This window comes from Bubalus kerabau, chromosome X, assembly GCF_029407905.1.
Source record: "Bubalus kerabau isolate K-KA32 ecotype Philippines breed swamp buffalo chromosome X, PCC_UOA_SB_1v2, whole genome shotgun sequence".
In the NCBI taxonomy this organism is placed as follows: Eukaryota; Metazoa; Chordata; class Mammalia; order Artiodactyla; family Bovidae; genus Bubalus; species Bubalus kerabau.
In genome coordinates this window covers 94,813,446-94,832,523 of record NC_073647.1, presented here as the reverse complement: position 1 = coordinate 94,832,523, position 19,078 = coordinate 94,813,446, and the positions used below count along the sequence as shown (strand labels likewise).

General features: G+C 35.6%; 1 protein-coding gene across 1 annotated transcript in view; it reads right to left on the bottom strand.

The window, feature by feature from the left end:
* Positions 1 to 19,078, bottom strand: part of TEX11 (testis expressed 11) — a 212,587-nt gene that overhangs the window by 59,492 nt on the left and 134,017 nt on the right. The window contains exons 18-23 of the mRNA XM_055565760.1: positions 17,270 to 17,394; positions 10,891 to 10,976; positions 8,089 to 8,145; positions 4,280 to 4,320; positions 2,465 to 2,551; positions 1,009 to 1,079 (exon numbers count right to left, since the gene is read on the bottom strand). Coding sequence (XP_055421735.1) covers positions 1,009 to 1,079; positions 2,465 to 2,551; positions 4,280 to 4,320; positions 8,089 to 8,145; positions 10,891 to 10,976; positions 17,270 to 17,394 — 467 coding nt within the window. The remainder of the gene's footprint in view (positions 1 to 1,008; positions 1,080 to 2,464; positions 2,552 to 4,279; positions 4,321 to 8,088; positions 8,146 to 10,890; positions 10,977 to 17,269; positions 17,395 to 19,078) is intronic.

Here is a 19,078-nt window from a genome sequence, read left to right as displayed (position 1 = left end):
CTCTAGCCAAGTTATGCTGGCAAATAAAAGCACAAATTAACCTCAAAAAATAACCTCCCAGCATTGTACTACAATAAAATTCTAGGCTACTTAGGATTCTAACATGGAATTCTACTAGTGCTATCATAAATGTCAAAACTAAAACTGATTTACCTCATTAAAATGGCAATTATACTTAAATTTTCAAACATTATTTCTTATGCTCCCCAAATATTTAGTGATCATAATCATTACCATCATTTAACTAAATAGCATTTCAAGATACTCAATCTCTACATCTCAGGTAACTCATATATAAGGTGAAGGAGTTGTGCTAGATTACCTATATAGTCTTTTCCAGTTCTAAAACATTTGATCTATCTCAACATAACAGATTTCATACTCCTGAATGTGTATGAGGGATATTCTTTACCACCTCCCTTTCATCCTCTCATCAATGCTTGTTCCTTTGCCTGTCATTTAACCTCTGCCTTGCAGGCTAATGACTATTTTTAAATGCTTATAATTGCAAAACAAACTCAAATCCTTATACATAGAGCTTGCTCTAAGAAAAGTTATAAAGCAGATCTAAACTTCTTAGCATCCTTTTAAACTCCTGTTGTCCCCAAATACCTATTCTATATTCCTATAGACTTATATCCAGAACCGTTCCTAATGTTTCGGTAATTTACAACTTCTTAGAGTATTTCCTTCTAAAAATAGTTAGATTTTTATATAGGACTTTGAGAGACTGAAATTCCTTCAAAGATAAAAGAGTAAGTCTCTTATGGTAGAACTTTACACTCCAGGATGGTTGTTTGTGATACTGTGGTATGGGGAGATCTACCTCATGTTCTCATATTATATCCTCTAGGGATCAAATTCTCCTTAGGTCATTCCTGCTTAAATGTATATTAAGAGTTCCTAGATTAAAAGCCAATCTCACTCTATACTTAGTCCTTGACTATAGCCATAGGGTCATATCCTTGTTGTGGTTCATACATGAGATACCTGTTAGAAGAGACTTACCTTGTAAGAAAGTACAAAAAATTCTCTCATTGACGGTGGATCTTTCTCACAATGCACGGCCAAGTTCCAAGCTGAACATTAACATAAAATAACATAATTATGAAAATTCACTGTTTAATCTGTACCATTATAATCTCCACAGATTTATAATATCCATATCCTTAATATTAACATACTAATGTGGGGTTTCTCAAGGGTTAAAAAAAGCTAACTTTAGGTTTTTAGAGAAATTTTTTCCAGGTAAACTTAGAGACTTCTATTACTTCCAATCTTTAATTCTAGGACAATGACTAATGGCAATAGTGTTGAATTTTTTTTAAATCAGGGCTATACAATAAATTCTTAGTTGACACGAATCCATCTAAAAAATGAGTATCACATTGAAGAGTTCACCAACTTCAGTTGGTGAAAGAAAGTTAAAATTAAGCAAAGATCAGGTATATTAGACTCAACGTTCAGGAAAACAGATGGAAAGATTCACATCTTTCATAGAGCTGTGGACATCTCCATTAGGCAACATTCAGCATGATCTTTATCTTGAAAAATCAAAATTAAAATTCAGTGAAACAAGTATTGAGAAATAACTTTTTGAACTTCTAAAACATCAAAGTCATTAAATCTTTCTATAATTTAAATGTTTTCTATTTTCCATTATACACATAAGTTTCCCAGAAACCAGATTGTTGTATTTATTCCCTTTTCTCCTAGAGACCCAGTAAACCCCATAAAGCAGAAAAAGGTTCATGAAGAACCAGTTAACCTTATAACACTGATGCTTAATTGCTCTCGCTTACTTATCACTGGAGTGTAAATTTTATAAACAGAATCTGCATAAAGTAAATTACGTAACTCATAACCGTATAACGTGATGAATTTTCATAAAGTATATAATATCCATGTAACCAATCCAGATCAAAGATCTTTATCATTACCAGAAACCCAGAAGCAATCCCACCTACTCTCTTCAAGTACTACTCCCTTCAAGGGTAACCACTATCCTGAGTTCTAAAACTGTAAATTAGTTTGCTGGCTTTTTGTTTCTTACTATATATAAATGGATCCATGCAGTATATACAAAACATCTGGCTTCTTTTGCTCAACATAATTTTTGTGAGATTCATTCATATTGTTGCATGTAGTTTATTTTTCAGGATTCACATTTAGAGATAAATTGGGCATTCTAGAATAAGTTTAGGAACATAACCTTGGAGACCTGCAGTTCTAATTCAATATTTTATTCTTAGATTCATTTCAATAGAAAATGAAGAAAACTAACAGTGAGTGCATGGTATGTCCAGGTTCCCCATTTTTTATAGTAAAACTGAGATTAAACAGTAAAACTGAGATTAAGCAAGTTATCCTTTTACCCATAGCTATAAATTTAAGAGCTAGAATTTGAATCTGTCTGATTCTATCACCCCACAATGTTTCGCTTAGCCACAGAATTTCCTTTTACCTGTTTTTCGAAACCAATGAGCTTCATTAATCTTAGAGGCTGAAGTCCAGGTTTCTCCTTCAGATAACTGAGTAAGGTTCAGGAATGCTGCATCAAACAAGAAAATCTGATATTGAGGTCTTTTACTTTATACTCTAACAAAGTTGTTAATCCTGCTTTAAAAACAGTCAGACATGAGCCTGGATTTAGAAAGTCCTTTTTCAGTGTGTGTGCATGAGTGCATACCAAAATAATTAAAATGACAAAAAGCATTACTAAGCTCTTATAAACTGTTAATTCAAACTCTGGAGAACAAACACATCTTTGGAGAGATTTTTAATTAGAGCAATCATTCACCACCTGAGGTAGAAAGATATGATTTATGTGTAAGGAAAAAATAGAAATAATCATTTAAAATACTGAAATGGAGATTGAGGATTGGAAGAGTACTGATAGGTTGGCATAATATTTACTTACTGAACTCCTACAGCAAGCAAAGTACAGAACCAAAATCTGTTGTGATCATCAGAAAACATTTATTACATACTCTTGTGCCCTTCTGAGAGAGAAGAATGCCAACAGTAAACATTCCTCTTTTGAAAAGCTGTGGTTTCTAAACTGATTTGTTACATTTAACAACCTGTTGACAGATATTTGAGGTATAAAAGTGAACTACTGCAATAAATGGGATAGAATTTCTAGGATATGGAGTTTTTGGTGTATTTTAGACTTAAGGAAATTGGTACATTGTTGTTATTTAGTTGCTAAGTCATACCCAACTCTTTTGTGACCCCATGGACCGTAGCCCACCAGGCTCCTCTGTCCATGGGATTTCCTAGCCAAGAATACTGGAGTGGGTTGCCATTTCCTTCTCTGAGGGATATTCCTGACCCAGGGATTGAACCCACATCTCCTGCATTGCAGGCAGATTCTTTTACCACTGAGCCACCAAGGAAGCCCAAATAGGTACATGGGCAGTAGAAATCGGAAGACCTATTAGGCAAAAGCAACACCAAGAAAGAAAGCATGGAGTTGGAAAAAGGAATTCAATGGAGCTAGGAAGTTAGCTGAATGAAGTGGGAAGGCAGGAATTATTGGTATACAGAGGAGATGACATAGACTTGGATAGATGGATAGTGACTATAGTGAAGTCGCTCAGTCGTGTCCGACTCTTTGTGACCCTGTGGGCTATAGCCTACCAGGCTCCTCTGTCCATGGGATTTTCTAGGCAATAGTCCTGGAGTGGATTGCCATTTCCTTCTCCAGGGGATCTTCCTGACCCAGGGATTGAACCCGGGTCTCCCGCATTGTAGACAGACGCTTTACCGTCTGAGCCACCAGGGAAGTCCAGATAGATCGATGGACAGCCTCAAAATAACAGAGTAAGCAATCTGAATTTGATGCAGAGATCATGAAAATTAGTGGGGTTCAGAGTGTTTTTGTTTTGATCCTTTTTTACCTGTTCATTTTCTAGGTTAGAATCAAGTGGAAACAGAGATGGAAGGCAGGTAGGGAGGGAGGAAGGAAAAAACAGAAATGTCTTTTTAAAAACTGTAATAAAAACAGAGCTGAAATCACATTTGGACATGAATGCTAGTGACAGCAAACTTTTCTCTGCTTGTGAATAAAGAAACTAGATATACTGCTGTGACAAATGTTAGTAAAAACATGAAGCTTAACTCAAACATGAAGCCTTGGAGAATTATATATATTGAGAATTTATATATTGGAGAATTTATATATTGAATATTGGAGAATTTATATATTGGAGAATTTATATATTGATAGAGGATAGAGGCAAGATGAATGAGTGAAAATAATCAAGGAGATATTTACCTGTATTGAAGTAAGCCAAAATTCTATCCATTTCTTGCCTTCTAAAAAGTAAAGAAAAGAGTATTTTCCTGCTGTTCCAAAGCTTTACTACAGAAAAGTATAAAAAAGAGACTCTATTTGTACCTGAGAGCTTCTCAAAGAAAATGCAAAATTGTGAAGTTTTGTTGCTCAAGGTGCAAATCTATCATTTTACACCGTTTTTCCCCATTATAGGATACTGTTCCTCAGCCCCAATGTCCTCATATTTTTTTCTCTCTTCCCCCTCTACACCTATTCTTAAGCAAAGGATTTCAATGACTGATAAAGTTTTATATTACAGGGTCATAGAATTTGAGAGCAGGTACTGATCTCTGTGATTTTCAACTTTTTTTTTTGAAGAGGGGAAACCAGAACCTATGTTTCAGATAAAATTTTATAAAACTCTAATATACAAGAAGAGACAGAAGTGTAGCTGCTCTGGTTGAACCATTCGTGGGCAGAGCCCTAGAGCCTCAGTTCCTGGAAGTCCCTGAGGCAGTGCCATAGAATTTTCAGGTTTCTAAGGAATGTAGTTTAAAAATCACTTATCCATAACCTTAATTTTATAGATGAGAAAACAGATCTGGAAATTGGGGATGATTTGTCTAAGGTCATGCAATGATGACATCAAGACTACTACTACTCAAGCCTTTTGACCCTTTGTTAAGCTTCCTTGTGTGCTATGCTTAGTTGCTCAGTTGTGTCTGACTCTTTGCAACCCCATGGTCTTTGCGACTGTGGTCTGCCAGGCTCCTCTGTCCATGAGGATTCTCCAGGCAAGAATACTGGAATGGATTGCCATGCCCTCCTCCAGAGGATCTTCCCAACCCAGAGATCAAACCCAGGTCTCCCGCATTGCAGGCAGATTCTTTACCATCTGAGCCACCAGGGAAGCCCCAAGTCTCCTTAGGTGGGGTACATAAATTTTAACAGAGAAAAGCATCCCACTATGTTTAAACAAAGGATTAAATATGGAAGTATTAGCTAACTCAACTAAAGAAGTTTATACTAAGTAGGGTAGAATATACTCTATCTACAATCAGGAGAATGTCTAATATTATACAATGCAGACCGTGCTTCAGGAAAACTAGCCGCTTTCTAAGGGATAAACAATAGACATCTACTTTATATAAAGCAGCTTCTAACATAAATTTCATTAATCTGAATTTAAGCTGAGCTAAAGTTGACTTCTTCACTATTTAATTCAGTGACTATATAAAATAATCTAAAAAAAAATAATAAAATAATCTATGAGGGGTCATTAATGTAAATAGTACAAGTAAGAATGAGGATATGGAAAGGAATGAACATTCTATTTAAGAGACAAACTGCTTTAAAAAGTTTTAGCACACAAATTGTTAATACTTAAGTAGATACTGTAATTTTTTTTGATACTGTAATTTAAAACCATATGATTGTAAAGCAATTAGCCTCCAATTAAAATAAATTCATACTAAAAAAAAAGATTTTTAGAAGAGGATAGAACTTTAGAAATTTTCCAGTTCATCTTTTATTTAATAAGTGAAGAAAATAAAGCTTAGAGAAGTCAAATAAGTTGTTATTGTCTAAAGTAAACCAGAAGTTAGTGAAACAGCTGAAACTAGAACTCAATTCTCTGACTCTTTCCACTGAATTAGGCCTTTTCCCCCCTAAATTAGTCTAATCTATTCGTTAAATCAGGTCCTGACCTCTAAAACATTGCTAGTAGATGTTATTTTTTTAGATGTTCTTTATTACTGTATTTACATGAAAACAATAAAGGCATATTTTAAAAATATTCTGTAATTTAAGTTTGTCCTTAATTCAAACAAGATGCCTTTCTTTTTCCCTATCTTCAAATTAGTTTTAATGAGTGGGATCTGACTGCATTGCAATTACATGGAGTATGAAGCACCCTTTAAGTCCAATATAAGATCTTCTTATAAAGAACTGATATTTAGTCATTTAAACAAATTGAGTGACTATTATGTATGTGATACTGTCCTAGGTTTCTGAGATACAAAGATCAATATAAATAGCCCTTTTTAGCCTTCAAGGAGCTTTTATGTTCTATTAGCTATCAAGGTTTAGTCTCTGAGTTTCCTATTTTATTCTTTAACTTTTCACTGTTGAAAATTTCAAAGAAGTTTACATGTGTTAACAGATGAATGAACCCCCAGGTATCCATGGCTTAGCTTCAGTAATTATTAACTCATCATTAATCTTATTTCAATGATACCTCCACCTAGCTATATTATTTTGAAGCAAATTCCAGACATCACATAATTTCATCCATAAATATTTTAGGGTGTGTCTATAAGATAAAAGGATTCTTTAAAAATCATAACTATATTACCATTATATGCTTTAAAGATAATAATTTTTTTTTAAATTTTAAATTATTTATTTGGCTGTGCTGGGTCTTAGTTGTAGCATGTGGGATCTTTTAGTTGTGGCATGTAGGATTTAGTTTCCTGACCAGTGATCAAACCAGGACCCCTGCATTAGGAGTGTGGAGTCTTAGCCACATACAACCAGGGAAGTTCCAATAATTTCTTAATATCATCAAATATTTGATCATTATTTAAATTCCAATTATCTCAATATTTTTTTAGTTTAAGTGCCCTTCAAATGGATTCACAGAACCTGTAAAGAGGCAAAACTTAACCAGACATGTATGGGTAGAATTTGTATTATAAAAAAAGTTATGTCATCAATATAATATTACCTCAGTTATAGACGGTTACCAATGAATTTAGCTGAAAAAATACTATACCTCCAGGTACAAACATACGAAGCAAAAATGAAGTAGTGGTACACTATTATAGACTTTTTGTCCAAGCAGAGACAATAGAGATGAGTGATATTTCTCTGAAAGTCATCCCTACTCAAGATCTTGAATAGTTTTCTTTTAAATTATTAGGAGTAAATTAATTTTGTGAATGAAAAATGGGTGACCTAATTCTTCCACAAATTGTTAAGTTCTTGATATCATATGCCACAGAAACTGTGGACAGAAAGATATTTAAATACTCCCAGCTGAGCTGATAGAAAATCGGAATCAACAAACCAATCAGGTTATTTATGTTTCTGTGGGAAAGTAAGAGATACATCTATATGTAAGTCTCCTGTTAAGAAAGGGAAAAACAGACCTCCCTGATGGTCCAGTGGTTAAGAATCTGCCTGCCAAAGCAGGGGACATAAGTTTGATCCTTGGTCTGGTGAGATTCCACATGCCACAGGGCAACGAGACCCACGTGCCACAACTACTGAGCCTGTGCTCTAGAGCCCATGAGCCACAACTACTGAAGCTTGTAATATAGAGTCTGCACTCTACAACAAGAGAAGCCACTGCAATGAGAAGCCCTTGCACCACAATTAGAGAGTAGCCCCCGCTCACTGCAACTGGAGAAAGCCTGCATGTAGCAACGAGGACCCAGCACAGCCATAAATAAATAAATGGGAAAAACAGATGCAATATCATAATGAAATCATAGCTAATGTTACTGAGGGCATGGTAAGGGTCTGGCAATATTCTAAGTGTTTTACACTTATTTATTCATCAAGTCATCACAGTAACCTCATAGGGTAAGTACTATTATTACACCCATTCTACAGATGAGGAAACAGAGGCCCAGGCTACATATCTAATAAGTGGCAGAGCCAAAATATAAATCCAGGAAGACTAGCCCCAGAGTCTATATTGCCCTTACCCATTATACTATATATTTCTCAATATTAGGTTTCTAGTGGAAGTTTTTCTATTTTTTTTCTAATGGTAAATACATCATTTCTGTTGAATTATAACTTACTTGTTTTCAGAGTCTGGCATTTGAGAAATTCTTGGAAGACAAAGACGAAACAAACACCTGTATGATAAAGTAATAAAAAATGATAAAGTAATAAAAAAAATGATGCTTAGAAAGAAATCAAGTTAGTAATCTTGATTACCCCAGGAGGTGGAAGTAAGAAAAGAGAGAGGAAAAGGAGATTAATTATTTTATTTGTAAGTCTTTGTATGTCTTAATGGTTGCAATGAAAACATACCAACTTTGTAATTTTGGAAGAGTAATTTAGTAAAATAATTTTAAAACAAAAGCATTGCTTATTAGACATTCTTAAATAGTTCCACAGTTTATATCATTGCCCCAAATCACCTGATGGAACATTAGGCATAATGTACAAGTCTTTTATATTTTTCTTTCTATAAAGGAACCTGGAACTGGCCTTTGGGTTCCATATAAACTAGGATGAGTACTTTTTGAAGGGATCTGGCAGCATGATGACAAATGGACAAAAAAAAGTATTTTGTGAAGTTTCAAACCTTAAAAATCTTTAAAAATAAAAAACACTATCAATCATCCTGGATGATTTTAGATATTTATCTGACTAAACATATGCAAGTATCTCAAGACTCCTTCTGATATTATTATATCTGTGATTCCATTTCCCTTCAGAAGAGTGGACTCAAGTACAGTTGGCCAACAGGATAATCACTACAGAACCCTTCTGGTTTCCAGCTTTTCCACCGGCATATTCTCTACCATTACCTCAGCCTCCTCTGCCTGATTATTGTCTGTAAAAGTTCCCTTTTGATAAATCATTTTCCTTCATAGAAAGAGATAAAGAAAAGATCAGGTTTAACTGACATGTTCTTTTTTTTTTTTTTTTTTTTTTTTTTACTTTAAGCATTCTTACCAAATTTCCAATAGCATTTTTCACAGAAATAAGAGAAAAAAATCCTGAAATTCGTACGGAACCACAAAAGACCCTGAACAACCAAAGCAAGCTTGAAAAACAAGAAGAAAGTTAGAGCCATCACATTTGTTTTCAAACTATACTACAAAGCTATAGTAATTAAAACAGCATGGTACTGGCATAAGAATAGTCACATAGACCAATGGAATAGAATAGAGAGCCCAGAAATAAACTCACCTATATATCATCAACCAATATTTGACAAGGGAGACATGAATACTTAATAGAGGAAATATAATCTTTGTCAGTAAGTGGTGCTGAGAAAATTGATATCCACACACAAAAGAATGAAACTGGACCTTTATCTCTCACTACACAGAAGACACAGATCAAAATGGATTAAAGACTTAAATACAAGACTTAAAACCAATTAAAAAACAAATAAATTTTTAAAAAAGAAGAAAAAAAAAAAACAAAAAACGTAGAAGCATAAAACTCCTGGAAGAAAACACGGGGAAAAACTTGATAATGACTTTTTGGGTATGATACCCAAAGCACAAGCAACAAAAGCAAAAATGAGTTAAAATGAGTAAGTGGGGCTAAATCACAGTAAAAATTTTCTGCATGGCAAAGGAAACTATCAAAAAAATGAAAAGGCAACTAATAGAATGGAAGAAAATATCTGCAAATAATATATCTGATAAGTGGTTAATATCTAAAATATATAAGGAACTCCTACAGCTCAACTGCAAAATACAATCTTATTTTAACATGGGAAGAAGCCCTGTATAGACATTTTTCCAAAGAAGACATCCAAATGGCCAACAGGTACATGAAAAGATGCTCAACATTATAAATCATCAGGGAAATGCAAGTCAAAACCACAGTGAAATATCACCTCACACCTGTTAGAATGGCTATTATCCAAAAAAAAAGAGATAATAAGTTTTTTTATAGAAAAAAGGAAACCCTCATGCATTGTTGATGGGAATGCAAGCTGGTACAGCCACTGTGGAAAAAGAGCATGGAGGTTCCTCAGAAATTAAAAATAAAACTGCTATACAATTCACCAACCCAACTTTGGGGTATGTATCTAAAAGAAAGGAAATCATGTCTTGAAGAAATATCTGCACCCCAATGTTCACTATAGCATTATTTGCAATAGCTAAGACATGGAGACAACCTTAAGTGTCCATCAATGGAGGAATAAAGAAAATGTAGTATGGTGTACTTGCACACACACACAGGAATACTATTTAACTAGATAAAAGAAAGTCCTGTCTTTTGTGACAACATGGACAGACCTTGAAGGCATCGTACTAAGTGAAATAAGTCAGACAAAGAAAGACAAGTACTGGATTATCTCCCTTATATGTGGAATCTCTTAAAAAAAAAAAAAAAAGAAAGAAATAACAAAAAAAGCAAGAAATCCAAACACACAGAAACAGAGTAGAATGATGTTTGTTAGGGCCTGTGGGTGGAGAAAATGGAGAGATGCTGGTCAAAGGGTATAAACTTCCAGTTACAAATTGAATACAGCCCAGAGATCTAATGTACAGCATGGTAACTGTAGTTAACCACACTGTATTATATACATGAAGGTTGCTAAGAGAGTAAATCTTAAATGTTCTCACCACATACAGTGTAGTATTTTGTGAGGTGATGGATATAATCTTACTGTGCTAACCATTTCATAATATGAATGTGTATTAAATCACCAAGTTACATACCTTAAACTTACAAAATACCACCATTTGTCAGTTATATCTCAATAAAGCTGGGGAAAAAAAACCCACTTGGTATTGTAGGCATTGTTTCAGCCTGAATCCATCAGTACTATTACGGCAAAATTTATAGACCAAGAGTAACATGTATAGAGGAAATGCTTTTACATCCACAGGATGGGGCTTACTTACTTTAAAGCTGTAAGAACTTGTGGCGGCTCTTCTGAATATTTAGCTAAATTTTCCAAAGCTTTTACTGCTACGACTTGTTGGCCATTCTAAAAAGGATAAATATGATATGTTAAATTACATTTCAAAATGATACTTATAAAATACTGTCTATATTCCTGCCCATTAAGGACAAGAAAAAAATCTAAACTTGTCTGTTTTGCATTCTCAAAAGAGTTGCTGCAAGATGGTAGAAGGATTACTCACTGAAAAACTTTTTACTAAACAGGTTCATATTGGCCCCAGAAAGCCACTCCTCTCTATCCACAAACACTCATAGCCTTGCCAACACTGCATTGACTCCACTAGGACTAATCTTACTGAGCTCTTTATTCTTGTTTATCAGCAGTAACCAAAAGAACCCCAGACTCTGAGATCACCCTCATTTCCAGCGCCCTAATCCACATAAGGGTTTCCAAAGTGGCTCAGTGGTAAAAAAAAAATTCACCTGCCAACGCAGGAGACACAGGATTGATCCCTGGGTCAGGATGATCCCACTCCAGTATTCTTGCCTGGGAAGTTCCATGGTGAGAGGAACCTGGTGGGCTACAGTCCATGGGGTCACAAGAGTTGGATACAACTCTTTTTTGACTATAAACAACAAACCTTTCTAATTCACTCCTTTTATCACTCCAGCAATCCTTCAACTGCATTAAGATCACCAATACATTGACACTACTAACATTTCACCATTCCTAATCTCTTTGAAGTCCTCCTCTGTATCTAGTTTGAATTCCATGAGGATTCATTATAACCATTTCCTTCTTTCTTGATTTTCCTGCCCCTCTTTTGCTTGGTTGTGTTCATCTGGAAAAACTATGTTGTTGTTGTTCAGTCACTAAGTCATGTCAGCAAACCCAAGCCTGGTTAAATTCAACTTTCTAGTCACTTTTGTGCCTGTATACATGCAGCTGAAACTAGCCAGATAAAAACCTGTACAACTATTTATTTTAAAATTTCATCAAATGGACCTTACTGCTACAAGGCAAGCATACCACATACCCTTGCCATTCACTTTTCTGATTTTCTGGATGATTAGTTGACATCTTGTCCTCTTTTCTCAAACACCTCCTCTCCTATTCTTACTCTCGGGTGATGACCTTGTTTCCCACTTCATTGAGAAAAGTGAAGCAGTTAGGAAAAGAAGTTCTACAGATTCCCACTACCACATCTACTCACACACCAGGAACCACACCCACATACTCTGCCTTCTCAATTGTTATCATAAATTAACTGTCCACGTTTCTTCCTACTTGTTGTTGTTCAGTTGCTAAGTCATGTCCAATTCTTTGCAACCCCATGGACTGCAGCAAGCCAGGCTTCCCTGTCCTTCACTACCTCCCCGAATTTGCTCAAACTCATGTTCATCGAGTTGGTGATGCTCTCTAATCACTTCATGCTCTGACTCCCCACTTCTCCTTTTGCCTTCAATCTTTCCCAGCATCAGTCTTTTCCAATCAGCTGGCTCTTCACATTAGGTGGCCAAAGTACTGGAGTTCAGCATCAGTCCTTCCAATGAATATTCAGGGTTGATTTCCTTTAGGATTGACTGGTTTGTTCTTCTTGCAGTCCAAGGGACTCCCAAGATAAAAGCATCAATTCTTTGGCACTCAGCACTCTTTATGGTCTAACTTACATCCATACATGACTACTGGAAAAACCACAGCTTTGAGTATATAGACCTTCATTGGAAAAGTGATATCTCTGCTTTTTAATACACAATCTAGGTTTGTCGTAGCTTTTCTTCCAAAGAGAAAGTGTCTTTTAATTTCATGGCTGTAGTTAGCGTCCACAGTTTCTTTGGAGCCCAAGAAAATAAAATCTGTCACTATTTCTACATTTTCCCCTTCTATCCGTCATGAAGTGATGGGACTGGATGCCATAATCTTATTTTTTTTGAATGCTGAGTTTTAAGCCAGCTTTTCTTCCTAGAGCCAACCCAGAAAATTACACACTTGTGTCCATTACTGTTTAATGACATTAGTCTAACAACTTTCATTTTTGTAAAATTGCCAACTTTTGTTCTCTAACTGGGTCATTCCTATCAGTATATAAGCATTCTCATTCATCCAATTTCAAGCAAATAAACAAACCTCTTTATCCTACTTCTCTCACCAACTACTACCCAACTTCTTTTATTTTTATTGCCCAACTTCCTTTCTTCCCTTTGTAGTAAACGTTTCTACAGAATTGTCTATACTTATTGCATACAATTTCTTTCCTTCAATTCTCTCTTGAGCCTACTGTAATCAGGCATTTGTCCTACCTCGACCCAAACTGCTCGTCAAACTCACCAACGACCAACATATTATAAATTCCAATGGTCAATTCTCAGTCCTCATCGTATTTGACATATCAGCAACAATCAACATAATCACTCTTTCCTCCTTGAAACACAGCTGCCTTCTAAGACACCACACCATCCTTGTTTTCTCCTACCTCATGGATTGTTCTCTTTCATTAATTACCCTTTTATTGGTTCCTCTCAGTTCAGTTCAGTCACTCAGTAGTGTCCGACTCTTTGCAACCCCATGAACTGTAGCACGCCAGGCCTCCCTGTCTATCACCAACTCCCGGAGTTTACCCAAACTCATGTCCATTGAGTCAGTGATGCCATCCAACCATCTCATCCTCTGTCATCCCCTTCTCCTCCTGCCTTCAATCTTTCTCAGCATCAGGGTCTTTTGAAATTAGTCAGTTCTTCACATCAGGTGGCCAAAGTACTGGAGCTTCAGCTTCAACATCAGTCCTTCCACTGAATATTCAGGACTGACTTCCTTTAGGGTGGACTGGTTGGATCTACCTGCAGTCCAAGGGACTCTCAAGAGTCTTCTCTAATACCACAGTTCCTCTGAACAGTTACTGGTTCCTCTGCTTTTCTCCAAACCATTAATATTTGAGAGCTCCAGACTCAGTTTCTGGTCATCTTCTCTATTTCATTTATACTCACTTCCTTGGTGATGGTATCCCAGTCTAATAGCTTTATATATCATCTATATATGCGGAGAAGGCAATGGCACCCCACTCCAGTACTCTTGCCTGGAAAATGCCATGGATGGAGGAGCCTGCTAGGCTGCAGTCCATGCTAAGGGTCAGACACTACTGAGCGACTTTGCTTTCACTTTTCACTTTCATGCATTGGAGAAGGAAATGGCAACCCACTCCAGTGTTCTTGCCTGGAGAATCCCAGGGACGGAGGAGCCTGGTGGGCTGCCGTCTATGGGGTCGCACAGAGTCGGACACGACTGCAGTGACTTAGCAGCAGCAGCAGTAAACCTTTCTCTTCAGCCCAGACCTCTTTCAGAACTCCAGAGCTGTATCAACTGACTACTTGGATCTCCATTTGGATGGTCTAACAGACATCTCAAATGCATCATGTCCAAATTGCACTCCTAACTGTCCTCCCAACTCTGCTCTATTTGGAGCTTCTCCTAGTTCAGTTGATGGCAACTCCTTTTGATGACCCAGTCTCTTTCTCTTATACCCTTCATCTGTCAGCAAATTCTCTTATCATTTACCTCCACTGTTATCTCCCTTATCTGAGTCACCTTAATCTTTTCTCTGGATTACTTTAAAAATTTCCTAATAGGTATCCTTGCTTCCACCTTGGCTCTTCTTTTCTGGCCTATTCTCAGTATACACCCAAGAGTATTTCTGTTAAATAAAAGTCAAATCATGTCACGACACTCCAATGTCATTCAGAGGAAAAGTCAAAGTACTTTCACTAGTCTATAAGGATCTATATAATCCAGACTCTCTATTACCTCTCTGACTTGATCTTTCATTAATCCCACCCTTTATTCACTCTAGCCATACTGGCTTCCTTGCTACTCCTGGTACCTACCTTACAGGCTTTGAATTGGTGTTACCTCTGCCTGGAATACTGTTCCTCTTCACTTCCCCCATATATCTACAGGGCTAACTCCCTCACCAATTTCAAGTCTTCGTACAATGTCATCTTCTTGATGAGACCTACCCTCATCATTCTATTTGAAAAAAATAACTCACACCAATTTCAGCCCATTCCCATCCCTGATCTGCTCTATTAAGACTGCTCTATTTTTTCTATATTGCTATCAACTTCTAACATATTATGTCATTTCTTATTTATTATGCTTATTAATATTTTCTTTCTTCCTGCTTGAATGTTAGCTCCAAGAAGGTATATCAATGTTTTGTTTACTTATTTATACCAAGAGCCCAGAACAATGGTAGGCACATAGTAGATACTCAATAAATATCTGCTGAATGAATGATAGTCTCATTAGCACTTGAAATGCCTTTTGCAAAGCAATTACACTAAGTGAAGACTGGATTCCACCCTTGTTCTTTTGTAGAAATATATTCAATTTCCTGGGCTTGGCTCATCCATACTTCCTTCCATCTTCTAATTCAAACTACTTTGGGTTTCTTCCCCCCGATTCTTTCTCTTCTATTACAATTATTTGCTTTTCAGAAATATAGTTCCATAATTCTTCCACCACCTTTCTTCTGCTTTCCATCAGATATAACTATATAAACCTTCCTTTAAAAATATATTTGCTTTTGGGTTCCCCATTACAGATTTTTCTCTCATTTTCTGCACAAACACATCCTGTATCCACATCTGCCAAATATTTTTCCTCTTCCAGGAGTTTTATTATCCTATTCATTAACATCAAAACACATATTATTCAAAACTATATTCAGCTATTACTTTGAGCAAGATACTGGACTGGGTACTAGAAATATGGTCCTCAAATGTCAGAAAGCATTTAACAGGAGGCTTCCTGTGTGCTGTTTTGGATCTGTCATGAATCCTCTGTTCCTTATTAATTCCCAAATATTCAGGAATTAAGAGGGGTGGCAAACTGCTCCCAGGGCTGAGGAATGCATGCATTTCCTTCGTTCGTTTTTCCATACGATAATAAGTAACTATTTACGACCCTCTTCCTTTTTATGAACCATAGGGTAAAAGGGATTATTTACAACCCTCTCTCTTTGATATAGATTGCCTTATGTTTCCTTGATAGTTTGTAAGTCTGGACTTTTGATCTTTATCTTTGCTAAACAAAGCTACCTTGTAAGACACTATATATACCCACACTATGTTGAATAAAACACCTTTGCTCCATCAGAGCTTGGGTCCCTGTGTCTTTCTCTTTCTCTCTCTCTCTGGCTAATTCTCTGGAGCACAGAAACTCGTCATGCTCCCTCTCCTGCCCAGGCTTCTAAGACCCTCTCAAGAAGGCGCACTGTGCCTTCACCCCCTGGAGAGGGCGCCCAGTGCCTTCGTGAGCAACGCAAGCCCTGTGTCAAGGACTTCACTGGTTTTCTGCGTAAACCAGGGAATATCAGCCTCTCTTTCTCTTTTACTTTCTTATCGTCAACTCCAGACCACCAGGTTCTGGTCCATTAAAGGACCTCAACACTCAAGGGTCTTGTAAGTCAAGTTGGACAGACAATCCATGCATTAGCAATATAAGGCAGTATATAAAATACAGACCAAATAAGTGGTATACACATTAAAAATGACTGCAATTCAGAGTAGGAGGAGAGCACTGAGAACTAGAATTGATTTGGGAAGTCTGTACAGTGGAAAAAAATCTTAAGGTAACATTTAAATAAGAACATTTCTTAAAAGATAGAATGGTGTAAATAAGACAGGGAAAAAGGAATGCGATTGGCCTGTTTGAGAAACATTGAATGTGCTTGGAGTTACAGAAGTCTTATGTGTCCGCTATTCTAGACCCTGTGCCTAAGGTAATAGTGGCTTATATCACTATGATGATGACACAGGGGAGTAATATGAGATAAAGTAGAAGAGACACCTGTGGCCAGATTGTATATTGTTAATAATATACTTGACAGTTGTTACAATGCTTTTCCTAATCCTATATATTTACTAAGACCAGAATTTTGCCAATAAAAAAAGGAGGTACAAGTTATTATTGCTTCCAAACTAAAGTTGTTTTTTGGTTATCAACTAGAAAGGTCCATTAAGGTTCAAACTTTTTTTTTGCAAACCAATGAGATAGATATGTCTCCAAATAAATAACTTTTTTTTTGCATAGTATAGCATTTTAAATCTCAAGTTTCTATTAAAAGTTAATGCTTTGCTACGTGTATTTTTCTATTGTTTTAAGAACAAATATCTAACTTCACTTTGTTTTATTTACTTTAAATCATAAAAAGATGAAGAGAAATAAAGCAATTCTACAACCAAATTTGGTGCGAAAATAATGAGGCAAAATAGATGGTAAAGAAAAGCCTCTCCTGTGCCTAACTGATGATGATTCTATCATAATAGTCTCTGAAAATGGAAAAGAGGTAAAAATCTCATAAGTGGGTACATAAGAATTACCTCTAAAGCAAACTGGGCAGCCAAACAGAAAAGCATGACACCTGAGCTTCTCTTTGTAGATACATTATTCTCATGTTGCTCTTCGGTTGTTAATAAATACTCCAAACTGAAAATTGCCTGCAAAGCTGAAAAACAAGGAGACAATTAAACATGAGATACTCTTATCAAAGATAATAGCTATATGGTTATTATACCACAATGACTTTGGAATTCATTTTAAGAGCACTAATATCTTATTAATTTTCAAAAGTCACCTAAATAGCTAAACTGTTAAGGAAGACTTGAAAGTCAGAAAAATGCCCAACTGAGCAGTTCACCTCTTTGAATTTATTCCATGGATATACCTGCAAAAGTGAATAAAAACATACAAATATATTCAGACAGCAATTTTTTATAAGAGTAAAATATCCTAAATTTAATCAATAATGAATGGGATAAATATAATTTGGTACATATAATACAGAACAGAGTAAAAAAAATTATATTAAATTTCATTATATGCCTTAAAGGTATACCATGGTAAGTTAAATATATGTACTATAGACCTTAAGTAACAACTAAAATAACAAAAGAAAAAGTTATAGCTAATAAGCCAAAGAATGAGATAAACATAATGATAAAACACTGAATTAACCCAAAAGAAAGCAGAAAAAAGAAAAATGGCAACAAAGACCAGAAAAGACAAACAGAAGATAAATAACAAGATGCTAAATTTAAACCTAGCCATATCAACAATCACGTTAAAATATAAATGGTCTAGATGATCCATTTAAAAGACAGAGACAGGCTGAATTAAAGAAAGCGACTTTTAGCTATATGCAACTAACAAAAAACATACTTTAAAAATAAAGCCAAAACTGGTTAAAAGACAATGATAGGATAATATACACTCTGGCAGAGGTTATCAAAAGAAAGCTGGAGTGGTTATATTAATATCACACAAAACAGGTAAACATAAATTCAAAAGTTCTCAACAAAGTACTAGCAAACCAAATGTGACAACACACTAAAAGGATCATACACCACGATCAAGTGGGATTTATCCCTGGGAGGCAAGGATTCTTAAATATATACAAAACAATCAATGTGATACACCATATTAACAAATTGAAGAATAAAAATCATATGATCACCACAATAGATGAAGAAAAAGCTTTCATCAAAATTCAATACCAATTTATGATAAAAATTCTCCAGAAAGTGGGCATAGAGGGAACCTACCACAACATAATAAAGGGTATATACAACAAACCCACAGCAAACATTATTCTCAATAGTGAAAAACTGAAAAGATTTCCTCTAAGATCAGGAACAAGACAAAGGTGTACAATCTCACCACTGTTATTTAACATAGTCACGGAAGTCCTAGATACAGCAATCAGAGAACAAGGAAATAAAAGAAGAACAAATTGGAACAGAAGTAAAACATTTACTGTTTGCAGATGACCTGATACTATACATAGAAAACCCTAAATATACCACCAGAAAACTACTAGAGCAAATCAATGAAATTAGTAAAGCTGTATGATACAAAATTAACAGAGAAATCTCTTGCATTCCTAAACACTAACAATGAAAGATCAGAAAGAGAAATGAAGGAAATGATCCCATTTATCATTGCAACAAAAAGAATAAAATAACCTAAGAATAAATCTACCTAAGGAAGCAAAAGACCTGTACACAGAAAACTGTAAGATATTGCTGAAAGAAATCAAAGATGATACAAACAGATAAAAGAGATATATCATGTTCTTTGATCAGAAGAATCAATATTGTGAAAATGACTATACTACCCAAAGCAATCTACAG